The 25,666-nt window shown below is 38.8% G+C and overlaps 1 protein-coding gene across 2 annotated transcripts in view; it reads left to right on the top strand.

The window, feature by feature from the left end:
* ksr1b (kinase suppressor of ras 1b) overlaps positions 1-25,310 on the top strand; it is a 28,090-nt gene extending 2,780 nt beyond the window's left edge. The window contains exons 2-18 of one of the 2 annotated variants that reach the window (XM_056756348.1): positions 6,184-6,324; positions 14,746-14,893; positions 14,994-15,423; positions 17,404-17,561; positions 17,656-17,725; positions 17,807-17,890; positions 17,974-18,035; positions 18,123-18,235; positions 18,374-18,542; positions 19,709-19,751; positions 20,079-20,139; positions 20,375-20,775; positions 20,929-21,019; positions 21,177-21,310; positions 21,403-21,534; positions 21,702-21,843; positions 23,466-25,310. In XM_056756348.1, coding sequence (XP_056612326.1) covers positions 6,184-6,324; positions 14,746-14,893; positions 14,994-15,423; positions 17,404-17,561; positions 17,656-17,725; positions 17,807-17,890; positions 17,974-18,035; positions 18,123-18,235; positions 18,374-18,542; positions 19,709-19,751; positions 20,079-20,139; positions 20,375-20,775; positions 20,929-21,019; positions 21,177-21,310; positions 21,403-21,534; positions 21,702-21,843; positions 23,466-23,612 — 2,526 coding nt within the window. In that variant the 3' untranslated portion in view covers positions 23,613-25,310. Of the gene's footprint in view, positions 1-6,183; positions 6,325-9,784; positions 9,907-14,745; positions 14,894-14,993; positions 15,424-17,403; positions 17,562-17,655; positions 17,726-17,806; positions 17,891-17,973; positions 18,036-18,122; positions 18,236-18,373; positions 18,543-19,708; positions 19,752-20,078; positions 20,140-20,374; positions 20,776-20,928; positions 21,020-21,176; positions 21,311-21,402; positions 21,535-21,701; positions 21,844-23,465 lie in introns of those variants that run through there. The other variant, XM_056756349.1, reaches the window with a different exon arrangement.
* The last annotated feature ends 356 nt before the right edge of the window (positions 25,311-25,666 follow it).

Genomic DNA, 25,666 nt, shown 5'->3' with positions numbered 1-25,666 from the left:
AGATTGAGAAAGTGAATCTGAACCCGTGTAATACAATCCTGTTCTGCTGAACTCCGCTAAGCATTTTGTACGGACGGAGGACATCCAATAAAGGCTCGAAGAACAAAGGTGGTGGAAAGTCCAGGCAATGCGTTTTAGCCTCTCCTGGCTTCAACAATAAGCTTGCAAGCGGCGGGCCGCTTCGGGGTAGAGTTACATCAGGCGCTCTGGATAAAGTGTGTAGACCGCGTGTGTTTGTGGATATTTGAGAAGACAGGCGGTTTGCATTATGACATCTCCTTTATCTGTCTCGCTGGTGGAACAAAGAAGATACTTCAATTCTTGTTTGATCTAGACAGGGGAACAGATGCAGACCTGGCCAATAGCAGATGTCCTACAACCGCACGTTACTAGAGAGTGTTCTGTTTCTGTCTGGACGCAGTTCTTGTTAAGATGTCAAGACTGATAGGTGGTAGCTAGTTGGTGTCTGCACTCCTATTGGACTTTCATTGCCAATTATTTAATTTTGGTCACGCTGTATTTGCAAATCAATTTATTTGAACACTTTACCCTGAAACTGAACAGAAACACATCCTGAAAAACATCCTGGGACGTTTTACACTATAATATGACATTCTAGTTTATAGATATTCAATCTTGAGCATAAAATATTCATCCTAACAGCCAAAATTGTGATTTAATGGGGATTTTAAAAAGTGAGCGTGTAATTTTGGAGTGCTGCAGTATTGCCCACTGTTTGAGATCATTTTCTACAAAGCATAAACTTAAGGGGATTGTTCACCCTAAAATGAAAATTCTGTCATCGTTTACTCCCTCACCTTGTTCTTTATATCTGCAGAACTCAAAAGAAGATATTTTGAAGAATGTCGGTAACCAAACAACAGTGGTATCCGTTGGTTCTGTGTCTATGCAATAGAAGTGAATGGGTACCGGCCGTCATTGTTCAGTTACCAACATTCTTGTTTGAAATGACAAGAGTGTACGTATACGACATCATTTATTTTTTTGGGAGAACTGTCACTTTAAACTCTTCAGTTATATGCCACCCAGCACTTAATGTCCTTTACAGGATTTCTACAGATCTAACCACATACATTCTGTGTCTGGAGTTAAATGTGTAGGTACAAAAAAATGTATTCGTGAGAAAACTGTATTTTAGAAACACCTGTAAACAGGTGTAGCTGGTCTGACAAAAATGCATCAAAAACGCAGTGCCTGACAGACCATAGATGCCTCACCAATCATCATGCCGTGCTTTTGATGACATGCATTCAAGTTCACATTTACGCCCATGTTGCACATTTCTGTGAAATGTATCTGTTCTTCTGTACTCTGAGAACCTTCAGTCTGGTGAGAAGGTCACTAGACTAACTTATTTTTGTCTGATCATTTCTCAGGACTTGAGTAATATGGCGGTTAGAAATCTTTAAATATTTGACCTGCGATAACACAGTTTAGCGACAGTGACGCGTTTGTGCTGCTGGGTATTTGGTGCTGTCCCTGGCTCCAACAGTGAGGTTACGTTAGAAGGGTCTTCCCCATCTGAAGACCTGACGGAAAATGGCCACTGCAGATATGTTTAACGCGACAACCTATGCATGCATCTCAAACTCTGGTGGGTTTTTATCTTTATGACTCCTGCAGCCTGCTTAACTAATTTGAAACATGGACGGTTGCTCGCAATTTTTTTTTTCTGTAACCCAATTTCCTCTTCTTGCTTTGTCGCCTATTTCTAATTACAAGATCATTAAATAAGCTGTGGATCTGTGATTTATGGCCACACTGCTCATAACCCGTTGTTGACACAAACTCAGCTTCTTTAGAAAAGCAGTGGCAATCCTACATTGCAAAATTTCCTTGTTGATGCCTTTCCAGATAATCAATTGCCGTCTAGTATCCTTATCGAGAGAAGAGATCAGGGGAAAACACAAGGCTCCTTACCGTCACAGTTTTGGTTTCTGGGAAATGCGTGTCTTTGCTCGACAGAGCGAGTGCTCATCAAAGGCTATTTGAGGCGCATTTGCACTTCACTTCTGTGGATGGAAACTTAACGCATTACCACGAGGCCCATTAGATGCGATGGAGCGTAGACCTTGCAGCGCACAAGTGTTGGTTTATATCAGGAAATCCCCAATGCGGTTTCACAAAAGTCTTGTCCTGTTGTGTTTTTTTTCTCATGGTTTATGTTCCACACACTTATTCATTGTGTTTTTTTCTTTGCCTTGTGTTATTCACGCTTGCTCTTTTTTTATAGCAAGCATTTTTGATTCTATTTAAAGTAATGTTTTTATGTGACCTTGAGTGTTTTATTCCTATCTGACCCTCCTCACCTGGATTATCCCATATGCCTTTATGTTGTCAGAAACAAAGAACCGGGTCTACTTGTATTGGTAACACGGTGTGTAACAAGATCACTCCAACACAGTCTATGGTTACCTCATCAGCTGCTACAACTTTGACTCCTTTTATGCAGCGGTAATCTGCTTTAAGTCAGTAGTAATTGACTAATCTTATATTAATCAAAATTACCTTTCAGTAAGACTGTGTGCATCAAAGGTTGGTTTCACATTTAGTTCGATTAACTCGTCCAAAAACTAGTTTAATTTCTCCCCCCGGCCAATATTATATATTTTTTCGTCCTCAAGCCTGCAGGTGTTTACTTTGTCGCTTTTAACAACGACGCAGGAGAAGGCGGCAAAATGCACATCATTGCTCACTTTATACATGTTTTTGAACCGTTAGTTTTGATCGGCACTTTCGTCTGTCTTGTGAATGTACTGCAAATGCTCCGAAGAATTTTGCGGCATCTAGCGGTGAGGCTACGAATTGCAACCAATGGCTAACTCCACCCCTCCCCACTTCCTTTCGAAGCACTACGGTGGCTGACACAGGACGAAAATGTCATCATGTTTTTGCTTCGTTACTATAGAAAACTTCCCTTGCATTAACAACAAGTCAACTGAAAGTGTCATGTGCAATAATATACTTCAGATGTGCACTTTATACACATCTGAAGACACAGGAAATAATATATTACATTTCTGTCAATAGATCCTCAACAAAATTTGAATTGTAACAAAACCGTATAGGTTTAGTTACAATACCGAACATACCGTATAGTTTTTATCTATCTATCCACAATAAAGTAAGTGGCTCATTTCTATCCAGGCACTTTAGTTTAACAGGTGGGGATGAATACCGGTCTCCCCTGCCCCATACTCCAACCCCTTGAGAAGTGTAACAGAGACAGCAGATGAGAGCAGAGATAGTCATTGAATACAGCATGTTGTGCCAGGCAGCGTCTGGTGCAAGGTAACACTCTCTTGTTTTTGAAGTATGCTCGTGGCCGGCCGATGCATCAAATCAGCTCGGGGACATTCTCAGATAAAACCTTGAGAAATGAGCCAGCGGACCTTCCTAGGGTGCTATAGAGCTGCTGAAACATTAATGATATACTGCTCCTGTCCTCCTTTGAAGACCACGCTATCTCTGAGACGTGTGGTTTTGTCTGGGCGAGGTGAAGATAAAGTTCAAATTACTTGATTGGAGAGGTATTAAACTTGCGGTCTTGTCTCATATTGAAGATTCAGATGAATTACAGGCGTGGAGGGTGTTATAATATTGCAGCTGCCACTCCTGTGCAGTGACCTTATATTGAGATAGAAATGGCAGGAGATAATAAACTGCACAGGTGGCTGGTTGCTGGGCTACAGGTGCAGGATTATTTGCCACAGTGACCTACCACGGCTCTTTTAGTCAACAAGTCTCTTGCAGAGAACTTGTCATTCTGTGAAAAATTGTGGTATTTTTTTAAAGCATTGTAATTTCTTCTTTCTCTCCTTTTCACAAGCAAGCAAACATTCAGAAAATAATTAAAAAATATGTAGGACTGTCAACGATTAATCGTGATTAATGGCATTCAGAAATATATTATGTGTACACAAACTTTTATTCTATGTACTCTGCATATTAATTTTGTTTATAAACACAGACATGTATACACATTTAGGAAATATTTACAAATAATTATTAATTTTTTTAAAGTAAATGTCATATTTTAGATTTTTCTTAAATATATGCAAATATGTTTTTATAAATTCAAATGTAATATGAACAGTACACAGACACATGTTATTTAAACACAATCGTTTATTCTGGATGCCAATAATCATTTGACAGCCCTAAAAATAAAGGTCTGCTCAGGATATTACGTTATATCGTCAGGGAATGTGTTTTGAAATAAATATATTAATATTTACTTTGTCTGCTTATATTGAGTTTTATGCATCAAAACGAAAATCCAATTTGCCAGAAACATACACTCAAAATATCCTTTAAAGATAAATATTTTTACTGGAAAACAATACAGAGATAAAAAATGTTAAGAAAGTTAATATTTCAAAGATTTATCCGAAAAGTTTCACCCATTGTATGACTGTCTTTCTTCTGAAGAAAACAAAAGAAGATATTTTGAAGACTTCCATTGTATGGACACAAAACCATTTTTTCAAAATAGGTTTTGAATGACATGAGATTATTTATTCAATGACAGAATTTTCATATTTTGGTGAATTATCCCTTTAAGGTAAATCTGAAACATAAAAATATAGTCGGGAATGCATTAAGATTGGTGCAAATGAGCATTTTGTTTACCAATAAATGTAACATTATATTTATGTTTCAAGCCCTGCATGTTTTAGTTAGGAAGTTTAGTCATTTAGTAAATAAACCTTAGCACTTATCATAATGTTTTTTCTTATTGATATAACGGCTGAAACGGCGTCTCGCAGCTGTGGCTGTGTCAAACCGTTTGATCTTGAACCTTATAAAGCAGGTGTGTGTGTGGTGGTTTATGTTAACCTGCTCCATGATGTCACATCGGGGCCGGCTGCAGTCAGGGTTACCATAGCGGCGTAGCAGACACCCCCTTGAGAAAGAGTCCAGACCTTACCATGATAACCGGTGTCTATTTATAGTCAGTCCTGTTTATTGCTGAGGGACCGCTAGACCCACAAAGGGAGGCACTGTATGAAAGGTCTTTGTCTTCAAAGCTTTGAATGCATTTGGCTTGTTCTATCAGTGTAGTAATGGAAAAAATAATAGGATGCATGAAACTGGCACGTATTTAAGGTGAAATAAGAGTGTGCGTGCGTGGTGTGTTTACAGTGTTTGCACTGTGGTTGCTTGGTTGTTGCTGACACCACATGCACATTTTCATCATGTCCCCTTTTACAATGAAGTCACGCATCGTGGGGACTTCCTCTGTGCATTCTGCATGCAAAGCTCACTTGCAGACATGAAAGCTGAGAGAAACTGTTCGTTTTGCTCGCCAGTCCTTTGTTATTAGCATCTCCGCTATGATCTCGTACGGTATCCGTCTACTCGCATTGAAAAGCGTATTTTTTAATGTTCTCAGAATGCTGTGAAGCACATGCCGTGACATGTGAATCCTATTGTTATATTGACGTCATTGTCGTGTCACAAGTATGCAGTGTCAGGCCATTCACGGTTTGTTATTTTTAAACATCTAATTTCTTTTAAATGTGTTTATTTTATTATTATTGCATCATGTTTGATATGTGAATGATTTTCCCGTTTTTGTTTATACTTACATATTTTGCCAGTTAGTTTGTTTCTGAGGGAGTTTATTCCCCAATGAAAAAGAAACGTGTATTTCATTAACATTTGTAAAAAGTGATAAGTAAAAAAGTAATAAACATATATTGTTACAAATATGGTACTCTTTAAAATAAGGTTGTATTTCTTAACATTAGTTAATGCATTAGCTAACATAAACTAACATGAAACAATATCTGAAGCATTATGTCATAGTATATTTTATCATTTATAAATGCATCTTTACAATTGAAAGGTATAACTGTACAATCAATTGAAATGAATAATTGTATTGGCATGAACAAAGATATTTAATGATGAAAAACTATAATGCTCATTGTAAGTTCATGTTAGCTAATCAATGTTAGGTAATGATAACCTACAGCCTTAAAGTGTTACAGTTTTAAAGTAATTTTAGTTAACTTTTGAACACCTCTTTGAGATATACAGTAAAAAAATACCAAGCTGTGTTTATTTTGAAGGAAAAAATGTGTTCCTCTGATTATAAACCAAATGATTGGTAATGACTTATGTAAGTCTAAATGTGTGTGTGATCGCTCTCTACAGGTGAAGCTGGTGAAGTACATCAGTAAACAGTTGGAGTGGAAGCACAGTGTTCCAGGGTGTTACAGACCGCCGGCCTTGGACTCTTACCCGCACATCAAATACTGGCTGTGTACCATCAACCTCAGGCCAGACCTCATAGAGGTACCGTGCATGCTTTTTTACAGAATTCTTTATTGCCTTTAACTTGAGCTGTCTTGTCCCTCATAATGTCATGCATCAATTAACATCTGAGTTTTGTTAATATTTGAAGAGTAGAGTAATTTGTTTAGTTATTATTACTTAATCACAACCTCCCAACTGCCGTTTGAAAAACGTAAAAGAATTTTCAACAACAGAGTTATTTGTTTTTGCAAATGAACTCTTCTTTTATTAGACAGGGTTGTAACAGTTTTGCATATTAAGATGACAACATTATTGTAAAACACATGGTTATGATCGCTGATGTTTATTATCAAATTTATCAAAGTCATGCTAAAACGCACAAAGGTAGTAGTAAGTTTATAAGTAAAACAATTCTTTACTTGGTGTATGTCTCTGCCTAGCAAAGCTATTTAGCAATTCTGTACTTGCAATATAGTTTGCCCAGTGTTTTGCCGAAAAAAAAAACTTTAAAGACGTTTAAAGCATGCAAGTCAAACTAGACCCATTCTAAATCTCCTACTTAATGAATGCTTAATAAAAGAATGATAAATATTTATTTGGCGGTTCGGATAGGAGTGGGAAGATGTTTTGCAAGCTCAGTGCTTTGACTCTCTGTGGAATTTTAGCCCTCTATGGATCCACACACCTGATCCCACTCCAAAGCTCAGAATGTGCAGCGTCAGCCACTGTGTCAAAACTCTCCCGCCAGTCTATTTTTACCCTTCCAAAGCGAGTCTGCTGTCATAAACTCAAAGCTGATCCGAACAGATCCACACTCACATGCACGACCACCCGGCAGACATGGAGACTTGCTTGGCTTAATTAGACACGGAAACAGACAAACAGGGAAATAAACAGAACACACAAGACTGAAGAACAAAAAGGGTAAAAATAGAGGCAGTTTATCCCAGTAGGGGGACCAGAGGGGGGTAATTTTGCGTCATGTCCCTGATTAGACGTCTGCTTCACTTCGGTCATTGTGGTAGGACAGCATGACCTCTGAGAGATGTGTTTGTTATAATGTGTCCTCCAGCTTTCTTCTTTTTTTAATCGAATGTCTGGAAATACTCGCCCCGTTGTTGTATTCTCACAACGATTGGTTTCTTTTTGTCTTTGTGAGCCTGTGGTCTTGTATGGTTGGTTTTGCTTCAGAATTTACTTTGGTAACCCAACACCGTACAAAAACTGTAAAATTATAAAAAAAAGTAAATAATTAATTTATCAATATTTTTTAATATAATTATTTATAATAATAAATATAAAATAGTGAGAAAAAGCAATGTTGTTTCAATCAATTCAGTGATTAATAATAACATATTAGTTTTCTTTTCCCAAGGACAGTTTTTGGTTTTAATGGTGTCATCGCCTGGTGACAGAAGATTTTGGTTGATTGGCATGTCAACAACATATTCAAAATGTATGTTTTCGCTTTTATGCAATTCACGACCCCTTCAGAACACTCGGTTGCGACCCAGCATTACCTTGGAAACACTTACTCAGTAAGGTCGTACTTTAACTTGTCACACCAGGCTGCCACCGTGTGATTCACAGGGCAGGAATGCATTTGGAAGGACACACACACGGCGGGCCGACCCCTCTCTGAGAGGACAGTAGGGAGTCTAAAGGCCCCGGCATTTAACACTGTGATGGGATAGGGTCGACCCCGATAGTGTTTTCTCAGGAAGAGCCGAGGAATGCTGTTCCTCCTGTGGGCCGGCATAATCTGACTCGTTGTTGCGGTTTTCATTTATGCACAGTTTCCCCAGCAGGTATTTTACATAGGCGTGACTAGAGATTCCCGATGTATAACTACCTGGAAACCATATTGAAAGCAGTGTTCCGTGTGTATTTTTTGCATATTTTTAAAGTTAAAGAAATACAAAACGTAACCACACAGGATATGATTATGATCTGATTTCAAAATTGTATCAGTCACATCTGATGTCATACTTCTAACTATACTGTATCCAAATTGTACTTTTGAATGAGATTATATACATATGAGAAGGAACAGATAACTATTTTTTAAGTTGTCAAAAATCATGTTTTTTTATCGTTCACTCCAAGTAATATCAATCAAACTTGAATTGTGTTGTTTTGATTAAGTATTAATAATGCAAAGAAAAAACTGCCAACTAACACAATAAAAACATAAGATAATAAAACAAATGTTTTGTTCTTTGCAAATAAACTCTTCATATATTATTTATTTATGAATTAAAGTTATCCAACCATATCTGATCACACTGGTTATCATATCTCAAATATCAGACATATTCTATAAATATTGGACTAATAATATTTAGCTTGAAACAATTTTGCTTAATCATAGTTCTGTATAATTACTAGGACTCACCCGCTCGTTGTGTGGCACAGCTGGCACAGTCTGATGGGTTTTCCAAAAGCTCATTGGGAGTTTAGTGTTGTTGTAGGAACAATCATAAACCTCCAGCCATTATTGTTTGTAATTCAATTGATTATGTTGTTGCATTTTATAGCTGGCATTGAATATGAGTGGGATATAATGCTCTTATAAAGTCAACCAGGTTTGGAACATCGGGGTTTTTGTCACCAAAAAACATGCTGGCATGGGTTAGCTGTCATCTAGGTCTAAAGGTCATAGGGAGGAGTAGTTGCTCGAGTCATTTTTTGTTGGTTACACATCCTGTTAATCTAATGGAACAAGGTCTTCCTTCTGGTGGAGAGAAAGAGATGGAAAGAAAAAACAGACAATCTCACCAAGAGCTCTGTTTCCTGTGCTCTGCCCCGATCTTGCCGTGCTTTGTTCTTCTGATGTGGCCTGTCGCATTACCCAGGACAATCCCTCATGCACAAAACGCATGTTGACAGGTCACAGAAAAAGACTAGGCTGGAAAAAAGACAAAGATCACCCTCATTAATCTCCGTTACACAAAAAGTCTCATTAAACATCTGACGTTTGTTCGCATTTGTAGATAATAGTCTTAAAGTGACAGTTGTTTTGCATTGTTCATGAGGGGATCAACACCAGAAACTAAAAAATTACGTAAGTTAAATTATAGTAGAACTTTTAAACTTTCCCCCTTTGAAGACCCTGATGATGTCATTTCCTCTTCATGATGTCATTCAAAAAGACAGTTTATCATTGCTTCAATGCAAATATGGGTATTCGTGGACACATAAATTCAAATGAATTCAAATTAATGTTTATATATAAAGGAGGGAATTGGAAAAACCCATACATATTTTTAGCATTGCAAATAGATTTTATACGTATTCATAAATGCACACGGTTCTATGTAAATATGCAAGTATTTTGTACCCAAATTTCTTGGTGTAATGACTCCTGAATTGAGTGCCCTCGGGAGGAGGGTCCAGAGGCGCACAGAGACTTCCCAGGCATGTTCACAGGAAGGAAAGAGAGATAGAGGGAGGAACAGCGGGGAAAGGGAGGAGGGACGTGGTGGGTTGGAGAGGGGAAGTTTGGTTTGGAAGGGTGCAGCACTGCAGCTCCCACAGTGTGTTTGAGTTCTGAGGGGAGATTCAACATTTTTATTTCTGTGATATGAGATTTAGGACGACTTCAGTGCTCAGTCTCTCATGGTATGGGCTTCTTGACTACTTCATATCTCCCTTTTAAACATTGTGTCAACTGTTTTGTCTTTTTTTGGTGTTTGTTGGTTTCCTGCCTGCATGCAAGTAGGGCTGAATGCTTCTGTGGTCATAGAGTCGCTAGAAGTCAATTAAGCAACAGTAGAAATCAAGTGCTATGTTTAAACATAGACATAGAGCAGGAAATTCTTCTAATGTTGCTTTTTAGAGATATCGCATCTAAATTCAACAGATGAGGTTTCTCGATTTTGTATTTTCTGCGTCTCTGCTTTATTTATTTGTTACGAGGTATTTGGTTTTAGTTTCATGTGAAACTGTGTTAACAGACAGGGTGGAACCGCAGCTCATCACTGTTAACAGTCGTTTGTGATTAATGATTTGTCAAAGGAACTCTCCCGGGTGCTTGTATTGGAGTGGGTGGGAGTGTTTGTGTGTTTGTTTGGTTGTATGGAAGTGGTGTACACAAGCTGTGTGTGGTTGGGTATGTTTGAAGCATCACTCCCTGTGTTACATCAGCTAAACTCAGGTTGGAGGCATGTCCAGACATCACCTTGGTATCGGTATGTGTCAGTTCACCTGCTCCTGCCCTGGCTTGCCTGTTTTAACGACGTAATTCACATACTGTACTTATTAACTCCGATGGATACAAACCGTATAGAAAAAGCAACAGGTGTGTTAAACTCCCTTGTTGTGCAGGTGTAGTTCTTTTATTGTTTAGTGCTTGTGGTTCCTGAATTGTTAAATAAAAAACAAATAAATGTATTGGACAAATGGTTTTAAAGGATTTTAGACATTGTTTATGTTGTTATTTACTTGTTCTTCTCCCAGGTGTACATTTGAATTGGACAGAAAGTTGGTCATGTTTGTTGAGAGGTGATAGTTGGAGAAAGCCCCGGTGTTTCTAATGATGATCTCAGTGGTGTTTTTCCAGAAAGGAAGTGTTCACAAGGATGCTGGGAGATTTCCATTCCCCCGAGCGCCATGCATGCCTTTTAAAAGGCTGTTTGAGTTGTTTGTGATGGGCATTGTTGTGGTTTTCCTTGTTTCCCACGGACGCACACGTTTAACTAAATGTTGATACCACAGACCTCTGCTGATTTGATGTGAACATTTAGTGACTGGTTACTTTTTATTGATGAACTAATTCATAATTCACAAACCTATTCTGATTTACATTTATTAATTTACATTTTAACTAGTTATTTTATTTTATTTGACATTTCTATGTTCTGATGAACACAGAGAAAGAAATTTGGACGAATGCATGTAACCAAACAGTTCTTGGCCACCATAGACTACCATGGTGGGAAAAATACAAGGGTAGTCAAAAGTGCACCAGAACTGTTTGCTTTCCTACATTCTTCAAAATATCGTCTTTTGTGATCAACAGAACAAAGACATTTATAAAGCATTATTTCCTACTATGGTAGTCAATGGTGGCCAAGAACTGCTGACCCACTCCACTTCTGTAGCTACAGCCAGTGGGGGATCTTTAAAAGCAGGGGCCACATTGGGGCAACAATTTACAGAGGGGGTATAATGCACAATTCTTTTTCATTCTTTTTCATTTTTGCTGCTGGCACTACCAGATTTCTAAACAAAACACTGGAGATGAGTTAGAGAATGATGCAGGTTTATTGATGATGAACAGAGATTTCGGGTGGGTTGCAACAACAAGGATTAGGTTTATTATCTAGATTAAATCAAGGTTTATTTAATAATTCTATTGCACTAAACTGTAACACGCTGTCTACACCGGAGGTGAGAGGCGCGAAGCGACACGTCATTAGAAACGTATTAGAACCCGTTATAATTCAAGATTTTGTCCACACTGGATGCAGCGATATGCGACAAACTGATTAAGAACAAGCAGGTTGTCATGTCGCGTCGCGCCTGTCACTTCCGGTGTAGACACGGTCAAAACCTTGTTTAAAAATAATCAGGGTTATATTTAAATTATCCTTTGATCCAGGGTTTAATTTGACAGTAAATCGAGATTAACTTTAATCCTGTTGCTCCATTATTTTAAACTCGGATTTGACTGATGTGTTTGTTGTAAATAAAAATGTAAATAAATAAAAGACCTCAGCACAGAGTGGGTAAACTAGGTGGTCGGCTGTGAAGCATCAAGTTCACCTGATGCCCTGCTTTCATATCCAATATGCCACATACAAGCACATTGTCTGTGATTAAAAGTGAAGAGACCGACATCCTGAGAAGAGGAAAGTAGATTTAGGGGCACCGGTATGATTTCAGGCCTGGGCGCCCTTTCTAAATTGTAATCCTGTCCATTCTACGGCAATCTCGACAGGCGCATCCCGGCCGTCAGTGCTGCTGCGCAAACAGCCTTGAACATGGCCTGCTAAGGTTGTTCGTGGCGGCATTGATGGCAGAGGTCCACCCTCTCGTGATTCATGTACTGAGCTCTTCTCTCTTATGTCTGCTCCAGTCGCGAGCTAAAGGATAATAATGCAGCTCAACTGTCATATACGTATGCTGTCATATCCCTCAAGGCTTGACAAATGTGTTTATGGGTGATCAGCCTCAGCAACGAATTATCCAGAGAGGGGTTCTTTTGAACACAAAATATGTTTTGGGGTATTTAGGAAAGCAAACATTTCTGCTATGGTAGTTAATGATGCCAAATAATTTTCAGTAGCTAACGTTCTACCAAATATCTTTGTGTTCAACCGAACTGAGAAATGTATACAGGTTTGGAACAACTAAAGTGTGAGTAATTCATAACAGAATTTTCATTTTGGAGTGGAGTGTCCCTTAAATAAAGATCCCATGTGTGCTCGAGGCCACGCACAGTTTTCTCTGTATGACATCCAAAAACTTGCTTAAGAAATAAGCAGGTTACATTTATTGAATAATGTAAAATGTGTACAAGCACCTCAATGTTTAAGTTGTTCTAGACCAGGGGTGTCCAAAGTCAGTCCTGGAGGGCCGGTGTCCTACAAAGTTTAACTTCAACCCTAATCAAACATACCTGAACAGCTAATCAAGGTCTCACAAAGCAGACTAGAAACTTCCAAACAGGTGTGTTGAGCTAAGTTGGAGGTAAAGTCTGCAAGACCGTGGCCTTCCAGGACCGACAATGGACATCCTTGTTCTAGACTGTGTATAGCGCTGCTCAAACGTGATATTTGGCAGCCGGAAGAATCAACTGTTGTGCACTCACGCGTGATTTTCATTTTCATTCATGTACCAAACATTGGTAAAAATATCATTCAAATGCATTGTCTAATACCACCGCTATATTTTCCTCTTTGATTGAGGTCACTTCCTGCGTACTCCCTGTACTGTAGCCTACCTGTCAGATGCTCGTTACCCACACTTTTGAGAATGGGTCCGGTCCTTTAGTTGCTAGGTATTCATTCTGAGTATTAATATACATTAAGAAACTCATCAATTAACATTCATCCTTAGAATATAAATAACAATTTTGGCGGCCACAGTACATTATGAAAGCTCCCAAAAATTGGCAACCCGTATCTCCATAATGTTTTATGCAACTGGCCAGTGCCCCTCTGTCCCCCCCATAGATCCGCCAGTTGCTACAGCCCTCACAAAGCCCCTTTATCTTCATATCACACTTTTACCCTTCATACCCTGAAGACCCTGCAAATGGATCACAAATCCAAATAGACTCTCATTTCCTCATCTGATCTTGTCAATGATGAGTCTCATGTGTCCGGTTATCGAACCACTTACAGAGACTACAATGACCACAACCACACATGTTGCCAGGCAGTTTCTCAGTCATGCGTGTGAGAATGTTTGTGTGTGTGTGTTTGGAGGGAGAATTGGAAAACTGTACGCCAAAGAGCGGAGGAATGTTGTTGGGTGGAGGAATCAAACAGAGGGGTGGACAGGGAGGGATAATCTGGACCTTTCTCTGATACCAGGAGATGCCAGCAGTCTTACTGGCGTCAGTGGGATTCCAGGAAAGCAAGAAGGTGCTTTCGTCTGCCTCATTTACATTCATGCATTTGACAGATTCTTTTATTCAAAGCGACTTATTTAAACTATACTTTTTTTTCTAACCCGTAACCTTTGTGGTGCTAACTCACTGCTCTGATTGAACTAAAGGAACTTGAGTTCATTCTGTGATTAAAACACACTCAATACTAAGCTACTTGAAGTGTCATGCGCATTTCATACATGTATGGGAGGTCCACACAGGTACAGGTGTGCTCATGTGTGTGAAACAAAGTGTTTTGGATCACTCTGTTCTATACCTTACCTTGTCAAAAGAGCCTTTCTCTAGTTGCCAGATTGAATTCCCACCCAGTCCATGTATATGGTCTATTCTGTTGATTTGGGGCGTCAACAAACTTGTTTGGATCATGGTTTCGTAGACACCGATCTGCAAATATGAGGCTAATACCTGATATTGGTATTTTAATATTCTATCAATGTGAATTGAAGCTTTTGCTTATATTATATTGAGGCATTAAAAGGATTGTTTACCCCAAAAATGAAAAATTTGTCATCGTTTACTCACCTTGTTTGTTCCAAACCTGTATAAATGTCTTTGTTCTGTTGAACAGAAAGGAAGATATTTGGAAGAATGTCAGTAACCAAACTGATCTAACCCCCCTTTTACTGCCATAGTAGGGAAAATAAAGGAATAAATAAATAAAAAACCTTCTTCATTTCACGATAAGGCTGACATTTGCGTGAAGTTTTCCAAATATAGATCTGTAGAAAACTATGTGGCCCAACTAAAGCCGTCAATGCACAAACTTTTGGAAACATCCATACACCTTTTACATTTTGGGTCATAAACCGTTCCTGTATCATAAACGTTTTCTGTTTTCTCAGGCGGTCCCTGTGAAACTTTCTCTGGATGCTCTCCTCCAGATGTCCACTGCTAAGGTTGAAGAGACCATGAAGCGTCTGGGTTCCAGTAGTGAGGAGTGCTCTCGTATCACCACTGCCCTCTCCTGTCTGAAGAGCGCTACTGACCCAGGTCACTATTGACCCCCCTCTCTGTCTGCTCTTAAAATATTCTCAGCTAAACTGTAGGCTTATTGCTCATTTAAAGAAAACTGTCCATGTTTCTCTTCAAGGAGGAGGGCTTAAGAAAGAAGGTATCCCATGGATAGCAGAACCCGCTCAACGTGACAACAGTGCCGATCGGGCCCGGACTTACAGTACCAACCCAATCAGTCCACTCCCTCTCACCCCTCATGCCTTGCCCATCCCTCGTTCCTGCGTTTCGGTGTCTTCCCTTTACTCTTCGGACTACCCTGTGTTTGCCCACACCCGCTGCGATGGGCTGACGGACCCTTTTGCGTCCTCCCAGACACTCTGCTACTCCGGGCTGCTGGCCACCCCTCCGGCTACCCCGCCGCAGAAAAAGTACGGCAAGCTAAAGAGTCCACGAACCCCACCACCACCCTCCCGCAAGCTTCTACCCTTTTTGCCCAACATCACCCTCACACGGAGCAAGAGCCAGAGCCAGCTGGAAAACCGGATAGACGACCCTAAACCCAACAAGTAAGTGCAGTATTTCCTCCACGAGTGTGAATTTTGGAGTGATACAGGGGAAAGTAGGTGTTTCTTATAGAATAAAATAAAGCCTATGGCATTTTTAATATAAAGAAGTCTCAGCTTTGGTCAGAGTACTTGATGGAGCGGTCATGTGCTGTTGTTTTGGATTTTTGGAGGTACCTGAACATTTGCACATACAATTCAGTACAGATACAGTTACAGATTTTCACATGAACCAATTTTTTCTCTTTAAGTGATAGTTCACCCAAAAATTACATTCCCACCATCATTTCAAACATGTATGACTTTCTTTCTTCCACGGACCACAAAAGAAAATATTTTGAAGATTGTTGGTAACTGGCTCCCATTGACTTGCATTGGTTTTGTGTCCATACAATAGAAGAGAATGGATGCCAGCGCTGTTCGGTGACCTACTTTCTCCAAAATATCTTCTTAAGTGTTCTGCAGAAGTAAGAAAGGCATACAGGTTTGAAATGGTTGAGTAAATGACGATCAAATTTTCATTCCCTTTTATATGAGATGTTCATCCATTTGGACATTAGCCTGCTTTCTGTCTCAAGTTTCCTTCCTGACACAAGCTAATAATGTGAAGATGATGTCAGATTCTTCGTAACACTCTGTACGACATTGTTTAGTCATGCAGTTATGCACTGCGGTGATGGGAATGGAACGTTTCCATCTAGAGGGTGCGACTTTTAAGAGATATTAAGAGATATATGTTTATATTTACTGTAATGAATTTCATGTTACTGTAGATTCTACAGTAGAGTTTATTTTTACAATTCTGTTGCATGAATCTGGAAAGCCATGGAATGCCAGCAAATTGTCAGTAACAGATTGCACAATATTAGCTTTGTGAAATTATATGTTATATCAGTTTCCAAAGCTTTATACCCTAAAGGTACAGAAGATTATAAATGTGGCTCCTTTGAGAAACCAATCTTAAACATAAGGTTCATAAAGGTTTTTAAAGGGGGGGCAGAGTTATTTCTCACTCACATCCTCAGTGCCTTCACATGCTCCCTGTTTTTCCCGTCAGCATGAAGCTGAGGTCAGGTCTCAGACTCGCTGGCTTCCTGCACTTAATCTTTCCCGCTTATCCTGTCCTTTTCTGATCCAGTAATGTACTTGATAAGATTTGTAGAATTGCACAACTTTCACATTCAATTGAACTCTTTGCCTATGAAAGTGCATGTTTGCATTTTTCTACCAAATTTTTGGACTATGCGTCGCATAAAAAAATGTGGTCAGGAAATGAAGGCGATGTTGATGAGTGTTTGTCGACTTCTTCATGTTGTGAAATGAAGTGTAGTTTTTCCTGGGAATTATGGACTTTTATTCTGTAGGTTTAAGGTTGAAGATTTTATATTCTGTATGTGTATACGAAGTTAAGGTGTATAGGCTATTTTAGATTCTGTAAATGGGTAGTTTACAGACTTATATGCAAATTTGTCTCACGGTGTGACTGCAAAAATGTAGAAAAAAAAACAAAGATAATCCAAGAGAGATAATAATTATGCTTTTTATATGATAAATCTTAATATTATTAAACAATTTGATATTAACAGTTTGTTTCCTAAATTTTCCTTTGTCACACCATAGGACACATGCACAATTTATTTGTTCGGTTTATTAAGGTGCATATTTCAGATTATGCAAAAAAAATGTTTTTAAAAGATCTGTTTCTGTACAAAGTACAAATTACATGTATTCTATTATTAATATGATGTCATTGTTTCATGCTAGACAGTTAAGCTGTTATCTATTGAGTTTCACATGTCACACTGCATTCATGTCATCCAGCAACACACATACTCATGAAAAATGTATATCTTGAAAGCGCAAATTGCATTGGATAAAACAAAGCGTCTGTCAGATGTGTCAATGTCAATTTACCGCAAATTCCACAGTATTTCATTTAGTATTCAAGATGTCACATGCAGCTTTGTCTCGTGTGCCCTGCAGGAGCGGGAAGATAAACAAGCCGCTGCTGAGCGTGCAGCGGAACGGTGGTGTAAATGGCTGGGACGACTCGCCGTCACGGTCACCACTGCTGTCAGCACGGTCCCCCTACATCCTACCAAACACCCCCACTCACCTGGGAGACCCTGCGGGTCGAGGAAGTTAGTGTTATCTCAAAACGCACTGCAGAAGAGAGTTTAATCACATCATTAATGAACAATTTTTTATAGTTTCTTAATTTTGTTGTGTTTTTAGACAACATTGCAACACACGGAAACTCTCCAGTAGCTTTGAGGAAGGGCATCCACATTGAAGTCACACACAGGTATGACCTTTATTTTGTTTTCATCCTTACATATGGACTTCTTTGCCTGCTTTTGTTAAAACCTGTGACATTTTCCTCAAGGTTTTCCACCAAGTCCTGGTTGTCTCAGGTGTGCCAGGTGTGCAAAAAGCACATGATGTTTGGTGTTAAGTGCAAACAATGCAAGTAAGAAAACGCAAGGATCCTTCTGGAAATTACATCCGACATTTCAGTATCTCACAATTGTTTTGATCTTTTTCTGTTTTTAGATTAAAGTGCCACAACAAATGTACCAAAGAAGCCCTAAAGTGTGGAATATCATTTGATTCAGGTAAGTTGGTACAAACCGTAATACATTTACTTGACTTTGTGCTTAAGCCGTAGATGATCTAAAATGTACTTTTGTTTGTTCTTTTAGTACCAAACGTGCTTAGAAGAACAGAATCAGACCCGTCAAGTATAAACAACCAGATAGAGAGACTCACGGAGTCTCAACAATTTGGAACGCTACCAAAGGCAATAAACAAAAAGGTATGAACAAACCAGGAAAATATATTTTATATATTATTAAAAAAAAATATCTTCATGTTGATGTTTTAAATTATATTGTATTATATTTCATATTATATATTGTTTTTCAAACCACCTCCTATGTGCACCTTCCATCAGGACCACCCTGCATCACTCAGTCACCTGGACTCCAGTAGTAACCCCTCCTCCACCACATCCTCCACCCCCTCCTCACCTGCCACCTTCGTTCAGAGCAACCCCTCCAGCGCCACCCCGTCCTCCAACCCCTCACCTAAGGGTCAAGTTGACATTCTCTTCAACTTCACAGGTCAGTCTTGTTCACCCCAGTAAATTGGGATGTTATTTAAAAGCTCACTTCTGACATCCCAGAACGCTGCTCTTTACAGCTTAACATTTTAGCACTCCTGTTCGTCCTTCTGTGCTTGTTATGAATGTCTACTAACCTAACTGTCCCTAATGTATAATGCTAACATCTTCATCTTATTTGCTGTAGTTTGCCAATGCTTAACTAGCAGGATTAACAAGGGCCGCTTGTGTAACCAAGTCTTTCTTTTCTCATTATGTGTGTGTGTTGCGGATGATTTGTACTTGTTAGCTGCCTGCTACTTTCAGCATAGACAACAGTTTGTCTTTCCCGGTGAGTTAACAAGCGTCCACCCCACAAAACTCTTTATTTACTCATCAGGTGTGGTGTATACATTCCTGGTTGTCACTGGGACAATTCAGTTATGCTTGAATGCCTCAACTGTCGCATTGTTTCTCAACACAGTGTTTCTCAAGCAGGTGGGATGGGAGCCACTCCAAAAAATTAATTTCTTAGTATTTTTGTCTTGTACTAATAAGATTTTTTTTTGTACTGGAAAGCAAGACAAAAGTAGTAAGTAGGATCTTTTATTTTTTTTGAAGTGTCATAACCCTCAACAAACTTCCAAGGCAGCCTTGCGTTAGCAATAAGATCATATTAAAATCTATATATTTCTAGGAATTTGGTTATTATAAAAAATATATAATTTTTAGTTTATCCAATGCTCTGATATATTTTATTGGGAAGAAATCGAGCTTCAAATATATTAGTATTGGAGCTGAACTGGAACAGGTTGAGATGCACTGTAAGACTGTGTTCGTTCGCCCTCTGCTGGTCATCTATGGGGATTGCACATAAAATACTTTGCCCCTTGATCTCTCTTTGTTTGCTTTTTGTGTTGTGCTTGTGCATATAGATTCTGCTGGACCACTGTTTGTAGAATGAAATTGCTTTTTATCATAACCACTTTGAATATATGTTTGTATATAAAACATATTCGTTTTGTTTGTGCAGGTGCACATGTTGTATAAATTACTTTGTGCACCTTTAAATGAGTACTGTTTCTATCACACAAAGATTCTGTACACTTCTAACAGGTTTTTTGTTTTTTTAATTTCATGTTATCACTTTATTTGATCACAAACTGATGAAATCTTTTATTCTGACAGAGGTATCCAGTTCCACAGATCCAGATGGATCGAATAACACCGGGTAAGATGAAACCTCCTAATACTGATCAGTATTTCTAGTGTTTCCACCCAGAACAATTAAAACACAATCCTAAGTAGTTTTGGTTCCGCATACCACTGAATTTTCTGGTCACGTTCATGAACTAAAGTCATAACCTCACACATTTTGTCATCGTTTCATCATGAGTTAGTCATTTACTCAGTCATGTGGAAAGCGATTGACCTCGGAAGCGATTTCAAAATCCGTACACATATCAGACAACCTTGACGATTTGAGATATATATAATAAAGTCTGCTTGGTGGGGTTCTTAGACGACAGTGTGTTACAATGTTATTTTTTCAATATAGAGACGCAGAGCAGGTGGACGGACACATCAGTCAGCTGTCAACAGGCCAAAGGGAAGCTGTGGTAAGAAACATTTCATTACCGCAAAGTTGCTTCGAATTATAAAATGCTTTGTGGGTAATTCCACCATGTGTCTTAGTCACATGCTTGTGGTTAAGAGCTGGTGACCTTTGTAGAAAATATTGCATTTTTTGCTTTATTTGCAATGATACACTTTGAGAACAAGTTGCAATACCTTACACAATAATGTAATGAATAGATATTTTGGTAACAGATTAGTATTCCGTTTCGCTTTAAGGATGAGGAATGTGACAAAGAGCAAAACAAACAGGACCATGAGGAATCGGGTGATGAAAGCGAAGACGATGAGTTAGACGATCTGCCCAGCTGCGGACGCTACGGGAAGGACTACATAAGCCGTAAATCTAGCGACACCAGCCAATACCTGCAGGAATGGGACGTACCCTTCAAGCAGCTGGAGCTGAGAGAGCTCATCGGTAAAGGCCGATGGGGAAAGGTGTGCCGAGGCCGGTGGCACGGAGAGGTGGCCGTTCGCCTGTTAGAGATCGACGGAAACAACCAAGAGCACCTGAAGCTCTTCAAGAAGGAGGTGATGAACTATCGGCAGACGCGACATGAGAACGTGGTGCTGTTTATGGGGGCCTGCATGAACCCCCCAGATCTGGCCATCATCACAAGGTACACTTTTTTCAGTTTTAAAATGACTTTAATGTTGTGTTTATGTGTAAAATTGAGATTGACAACAGTCTATTTTTACTGTCTAAATACTTTAGTTAAAAACGTTTGTGTATTTTTCATTGTTTTTGATCCATTTATGTTATTCTGTCGTAGTTTTTGTAAAGGACGGACACTGTACTCTGTTGTCAGAGACTCAAAACTTGACATGAACAAGATAAGACAAATCGCTCAGGAAATCGTAAAGGTAAGGAGCGTGTCTGTTGATCAAAGCGGGCTATATTTTTCGTGAGCTCGCCTCACCTCCAAAAAACACTTTTCATTCTCCAATCAGTTTTATTTTGTATTAAATATCCACAACTGTGTTACAATGTATTAATCTTTATTTCTTTTGTTTTGAACAGGGAATGGGCTACCTCCACGCAAAGGGAATCGTGCACAAGGACTTGAAGTCGAAAAACGTGTTTTACGATTCAAACAAAGTGGTCATCACCGATTTTGGTCTGTTTGGGATGTCGGGTGTGGTACAAGAGGACAGGTGGAGCGCATGCATTTATTTATCACAACAATGCGCTGTATTCATGTTCTCGTACGTTTAATGCGAATCTAAATTAACGTTTGTGTGTGCAGGCGAGAAAATGAACTGAAACTTCCACGAGGATGGATCTATTATCTGGCGCCTGAGATTGTGCAGAAGATGATACCAGGACAACATGAAGACTGTTTGCCATTTTCAAATGCTGCTGATGTTTACGCCTTTGGGTAAAATCTCCTCTCTATGTTCTTTTACATGTGGTGTTATTTGCTTTTTGTTTTAAATATAACTGAAGAACTGGTTTGTTAGACGATCTGTTCCAAAATGTCTTTAGTTGTATACTTGTATTGGTTTCAAATTGGGTCGATTCATTGAAAATGTATATCTGTTTTAGCACTATCTGGTATGAACTTCAAGCCAAAGACTGGCCCATCACCAACCAGCCGGCTGAAGCATTGATTTGGTTGCTAGGAAGTGGAGACGTCATTAAAAGGTTACTGGCCCAGAAGGGCACCAGCCTGGGCAAGGAGGTCACGGTGAGTCCTGTTCAGATGCTCTGGAACAATTCAACAAATAGGATTTCAAACATTTTTGACTAAACGTTCAATGACACATTGATTTATGGTAGGGATGCACTGAAATGAAAATTCTTGGCCGAAGCCGAATAAAAATGTAACACTTGGCTGAATCCCGAACATTGCGTTTTGCATCGCTTCTATGTTTTTAGCAATTTTACTATTGCACAAACCAAATGGTGAAAATTTGCTTTTTTATAGCTTGTCTTGCTTTTCAATATAACACAATATAACTTAAAATAAAATTGTGCAAAACAAGTAGGCTAAATTGAAAAAGAAATTGAGGCCCCTCCTTTCTTGAGCAGCCTATATTAGGCCTAGAACTGACTGATGAAAGAATGTACTCTAGCTACTTTGTACCCGTACATCAAAACACTTTATTAAATAGTGTCGTTCAACATTAGAAGATAAAAATATGAATAAACGAAAACTGTTGGATTATTATATGCTACACTGTAAAATGATTTAAAGAAAAACAGTTCACGTCTCTCCTCCAAACTCCGCCCACCAAAGCTGACTGTTCTCTCAGAAGGTTAACCCATGGCCGGGATCCACAGAACATACTTTGACAAGTTGTTTAGTACAGGGAACTGTCTGCAGGCCATGTTGTAATAAATATTGAAGTACCGTGTGATAAATCTGCACATTTTAGAGTGGCCTTTTATTGTGGCCAGCCAAAGGCACAACTGTGCAATAATCAGTGTATGTACGGATGTTTTTCAATAAAAGAATATAAAAAACATCTTAAACTCTGCATTAAGGGATGTATTTACACTCACTTAAAGGATTTTTAGGAACACCATACTAATGCTGTGTTTGACCCGCTTTCGCCTTCAGAACTGCCTTAATTCTACATGGCATTGATTCAACAAGGTGCTGAAAGCATTAGAAATGTTGGCCCATATTAATAGGATAGCATCTTCCAGTTGATGGAGATTTGTGGTATGCACGAAGCTCCCGTTCCACCACATCCCAAAGATGCTCTATTGGGTTGAGATCTGGTGACTGTGGGGGCCATTTTAGTACAGTGAACTCATTGTCATGTTCAAGAAACTAATTTGAAATGATTCGAGCTTAGTGACATGGTGCATTATCCTGCTGGAAGTAGCCATCAGAGGATAATTCATTTTCATTGTATAATGTTCTTTTCTGTGTTATGCTTTATTTAGCAGGCGGTTATTTCAATTAATCTGTTAGTAGGGTATTGCTTTGAAAGTAACAATAAAATTAATAAACTTTTTTCCTCCAATAATGTGCATTTGGTAGCTGGTTCAGGTGTTCGACCGGTCTGTAATAATCTAGCAACCCTGAACACCTTTATAATCATGGCATTATCCACCCTGCATAGTCGCAAGAGGCGGAGCTACTGTCAGACCGCCTGCTCCACTCTGAAGTACACACTTGTCACATGTCATGAACATAGCGTTTTTGCTATTTTCGGCTGATATTTTCGGATGCCGAGCATTCGGTGCATCCCTAAATTATGTTTAATTTGTACATATATATGGTTGAATGGATGCTGTTAATAGTGTAATTTCACAGTAAACAAACATTAAATCCTATGTACTCTTTACATCGTGTAGGAGATCCTGTCAGCCTGCTGGTCGTACGCGTTGGAGGACAGACCTACATTCACTCAGTTGTCAGATTTACTAGAGAGACTTCCCAAACTCAACCGCAGGCTCTCACACCCCGGACACTTCTGGAAGTCTGAGGAGTATGTATCCTAGTCGGTGAAGATGGCATGGTGCGGAGAGAAAGCTAGAGGAGACTAACCGATTGTTTTGGTTTGAGCTGACATTTGCCTTTTTTAATTCTGAGCCGTTTCATCTTAAATCTTAAAATTTACACGATTAGATGTTTATGTTCGTGTGTGTCATGAAATGTTATTTTTTACTTTAGAGTAAGTGGCATGTGAAAGCCTTGACGTGTGTTGATGATCTGAATGTTTTTGCCTGAATGTGAATGAGTGAACACATATGTGTGATACGATCTGTAGAGAATGTACTTTATTTATCACTTAAAAATGAAAGGATCAGGTCATGGTCCAAGTTCAATTGTAGCTTGGATGTAGTTTTGTTGTTACACTTTCAGGAGGTTCATAATGCATAGACTGTGAAAAGATTTTAAGCAAGTAAATAGGAAAATATTTATTATATGCCTCTTTGGGTAATGTAATATAATTATTATATAAAACAAAAGTGTAAATTAGATGCAGAACTTTTAGAATAATGTCTATGTTTTGTCCCTGTTTGTGTGTGTGTCTCTGCTGGAATTGGTCAAAACTGTGGTGAAACTTCTCCTGTTCCTGTTTCTACCCTGATGTCACAACCTCTGTCATCTTCACGCTAAACCTTTCCACATCTTCAACGCTCTCCATGCCTACATTGTCCATGTCGCTTAATCTTTTCTTCCGGACATGCTGTCTTCTCTTTTTCTCTTTGCTGGTTGTGGCTGAATGTGCAGCACTTGGCATCATCACTGTTTGCGTGAACACTGCAGTCAGGGGCTGCGCTCTCGCTGTCCCTACACGTACAAATATGATGGATTGAACACGCCTGCTGTTAACAATAACTAAGCTGCTATATCATAAGAAAGAAACTGAGTCGCTTTTTCATTTCCCCCTTTTTCTTCTGAGCCTATGATGTCTTACAGATTTCATTCATGTTGGTGACTGTTTTTAGGATTACATGGAATTGAAATGAACTGTGTTTGTAAATTTACTTTAGTTCAGACAGTTCAGTGTGCAGACTTTGGCATGTCCTGTTTTTTCAAATTCTTATTTCCTGAATGAAATGAGATCTCCCGTGATGTCTAGTTATAAGGGATAAATTTACATCTTGTCTGGCCACTGTCAATGTGTTCATTTCAGCAATAAATTAAAACGATAACCATTTACAAGATACAAACCCGGTGCGTCCTTCCAAGTCTAGATCTCGACTAGATCAGCAGGACAACGTTCAGGAACTTTTAATGTCTATTACCTCTCTTTCGAGTTTGTGTGTGTGTCAGAGTAAGTGTACGTGTGTGAGTGTTCGCATGGAAAGTTTTGGGTGATTTAGTTGTGGTGATTGTGTGGTTATGAACAACGAGAGGCCTTTTGTGAAAGGTTGCTGTAACAGTTTCCATAACAGACAACTTCAAAGACGTTTAAATAAAGAACTTGTTTTATTTATTGTACAGCTAAATTTCTTATATGATTTGTACAAAATTTTATATGTTTCGCTGACATTTTTTGGATGGTACTTTACTCCTGTTGTACAGCTCTTTGTATACAAAGTATCGCAAACGCAAAATGTACAGTTCTAGAATAAGATTGTGGTTGTCTTGTATGAATTCATATTTTTGTAAAGTTCGTGACTACTAGTCTGTAAACAATGTTGTTTTAACTTTTGAAAACAATAAACAAAACAAATATTTATTTCTCACTTTTACGGTAACACAGAATAGGTTATATCAGTTGGTGTTCGTGCTACTTACCTGCTTCCATTTGTAATCTTCAATGTTTTATATTTTTGATAAAAAAAGCAGATTATAAGGACAACAATTCTTGAACCACATTGAATAGTTGGAAAAAAAATTCAATAGAGATTCTGAAGAATGTAGGAAGGCAAACAGTTCTGGGGCCTTTTGACCACCATTGTCATTCTTTTCTACCATGGTATACAGTAGTCAATGGTGTCCGAGAAATTTTTGTTTACAAGCATTCTTCCAAAAATCTTTCTCTGTGTTCAACATAACACAGATATTTATACAGGTTTGGAGCAACTAGAGAGTGAGTAAT

The sequence above is a fragment of the Triplophysa dalaica genome, chromosome 9 (genome assembly GCF_015846415.1).
Source record: "Triplophysa dalaica isolate WHDGS20190420 chromosome 9, ASM1584641v1, whole genome shotgun sequence".
NCBI classification, from domain to species: Eukaryota; Metazoa; Chordata; class Actinopteri; order Cypriniformes; family Nemacheilidae; genus Triplophysa; species Triplophysa dalaica.
This window is presented reverse-complemented; position numbering and strand designations above follow the sequence as displayed.